General features: G+C 44.1%; 1 protein-coding gene across 1 annotated transcript in view; it reads right to left on the bottom strand.

The window, feature by feature from the left end:
• Naip (NLR family, apoptosis inhibitory protein) overlaps positions 1–1,682 on the bottom strand; it is a 68,003-nt gene that overhangs the window by 25,395 nt on the left and 40,926 nt on the right. The window contains 2 exon segments of the mRNA XM_013015826.1: positions 57–82; positions 701–755. Of these exon segments, the coding sequence (XP_012871280.1) occupies positions 57–82; positions 701–755 (81 nt within the window).

Raw genomic sequence — 1,682 nt, 5'->3', positions numbered from 1 at the left:
CCAGGCCCAGAGTTCAGGCCCCATGACCGGACCCAAAAAAAAAAAAAAAATCATACCCAAGTCTCCTGCTGCCCACGGGGACCTAGACAGAATGTGTGTTGATCATCAGGAAAATTACTAAATCCTTTCCTTTTCTACTGACAAATCTCCTAGAAGAAGCTGAGTGCATGGTGTCTTTAATTCCTGGCTTGTTTAGATCTGAGACTTGTGGACTACTGTGGGTTCAGCCCTGAGCTAAGCCTGGAGATGTCCTAGGAACTCTGGCTTTCTCTTCTATACCATCTACAATTCAGTGCTGCACTTCTCTGGAACTCTTTGGACAATTATGAATATCTTCCTTTTCCAACTCCTACATACAAATGTATTTACACAGACATATAATCTCATGTACTACTGGGCACCAGTGGCTCACATCTGTAATCCTAGCTACTCAGGAGGCTGAGATCTAAGGATCAAAGTTCCAATCCAGCCCAGGAAGGAAAGCGTTTAAGATGCTTATTTTCAATACCTAAAAACAAAAAGCCAGAAGTAGACCTGTTGCTCAAATGATATATAGCACTAGCCTTGAACAAACGAAACTCAGGGGACAGCACCTGAGTTCAAGCCCCAGGACCAACACACACACACACACACACACACACACACACACACACACACTTACATATACACACAGCAGCCAATGGTGCTTCGAAGATCTTACCTGGCACTCTAGAATGAACTGCTGCTGAAACTTCCTTGCTTGCTTTTGTGGTTTCCTTTGAATAAAATTAGGATCTTTTTTAAAATCAAAATTTGTGTCAGAAACTGGGTACAGATAGATGGCTCATGCCTATAATCCTAGCTACTCAGAAGGCTAAGATCTGAGGATTGCATCAAAGCCAGCAGGGCAGAAAAGTCCATTAGACTCTAATCTCCAATAAACTACTCAGAAAAAGCCAGAAGTGGCACTGTGGCTCAAGTGGTAGAGTGCTAGCTTTGAGCACAGAGAGGCTCAGGGACAGCTCCCAGACCAGAATTCAAGCCTCTGGAGCAGCAAAAAAAAAAAAAAAAGTGACAGAGAGCCTTTAGCTGAAGAGCTGAGGGACAGCGCTCAGGCCCAGAGTTCAAGGCCCACGACCGACAAAAAAATAAAATAAAATAAATAAGTAGGGGCTGGGAAGGTGGCTCAGTAGTAGAGTGCATGCCCCACATGCATGAGGCCCTAGGTTTGATTCCTCAGCACCACATAAACTAAAAAAGCCGGAAGTGGTGCTGTGGCTCAAGTGGTAGAGTGCTAGCCTTGAGCTGAAGAGCTGAAGGACAGCACCCAGGCACAGAGTTCAAGCCCCAGACCGACAATAATAATAATAATGATAATAATAATAAGTAAAAGAAAGAGAAGAAAAAGTTGCCCTGCTTTCATTTTGTGGGAATATAAAGATAACATGCCAACCTTATAATCTAAAAGGCTAGTTGGCTCATTGATAACCCAGAGAATGACAGAGGATTTCTCATTTTAAAGGAGTCAACTTTTTCCCTGGGCTTATGATATTAACAGAAGTTGTGTTTGTTAAAGAAAAGATCTGGCCGGGCGCTGGTGGCTCACGCCTGTAATCCTAGCTACTCAGGAGGCTGAGATCTGAGGATCGCGGTGCAAAGCCAGCCCGGGCAGGAGAGACCGTGAGACTCCTATCTCCAATAAA

The sequence above is a fragment of the Dipodomys ordii genome, unplaced genomic scaffold (assembly GCF_000151885.1).
Source record: "Dipodomys ordii isolate 6190 unplaced genomic scaffold, Dord_2.0 Scaffold28, whole genome shotgun sequence".
NCBI lineage: Eukaryota > Metazoa > Chordata > Mammalia > Rodentia > Heteromyidae > Dipodomys > Dipodomys ordii.
The sequence above is the reverse complement of the archived record's forward strand: the minus strand, read 5'-3'. Positions and strand labels throughout refer to the sequence as shown.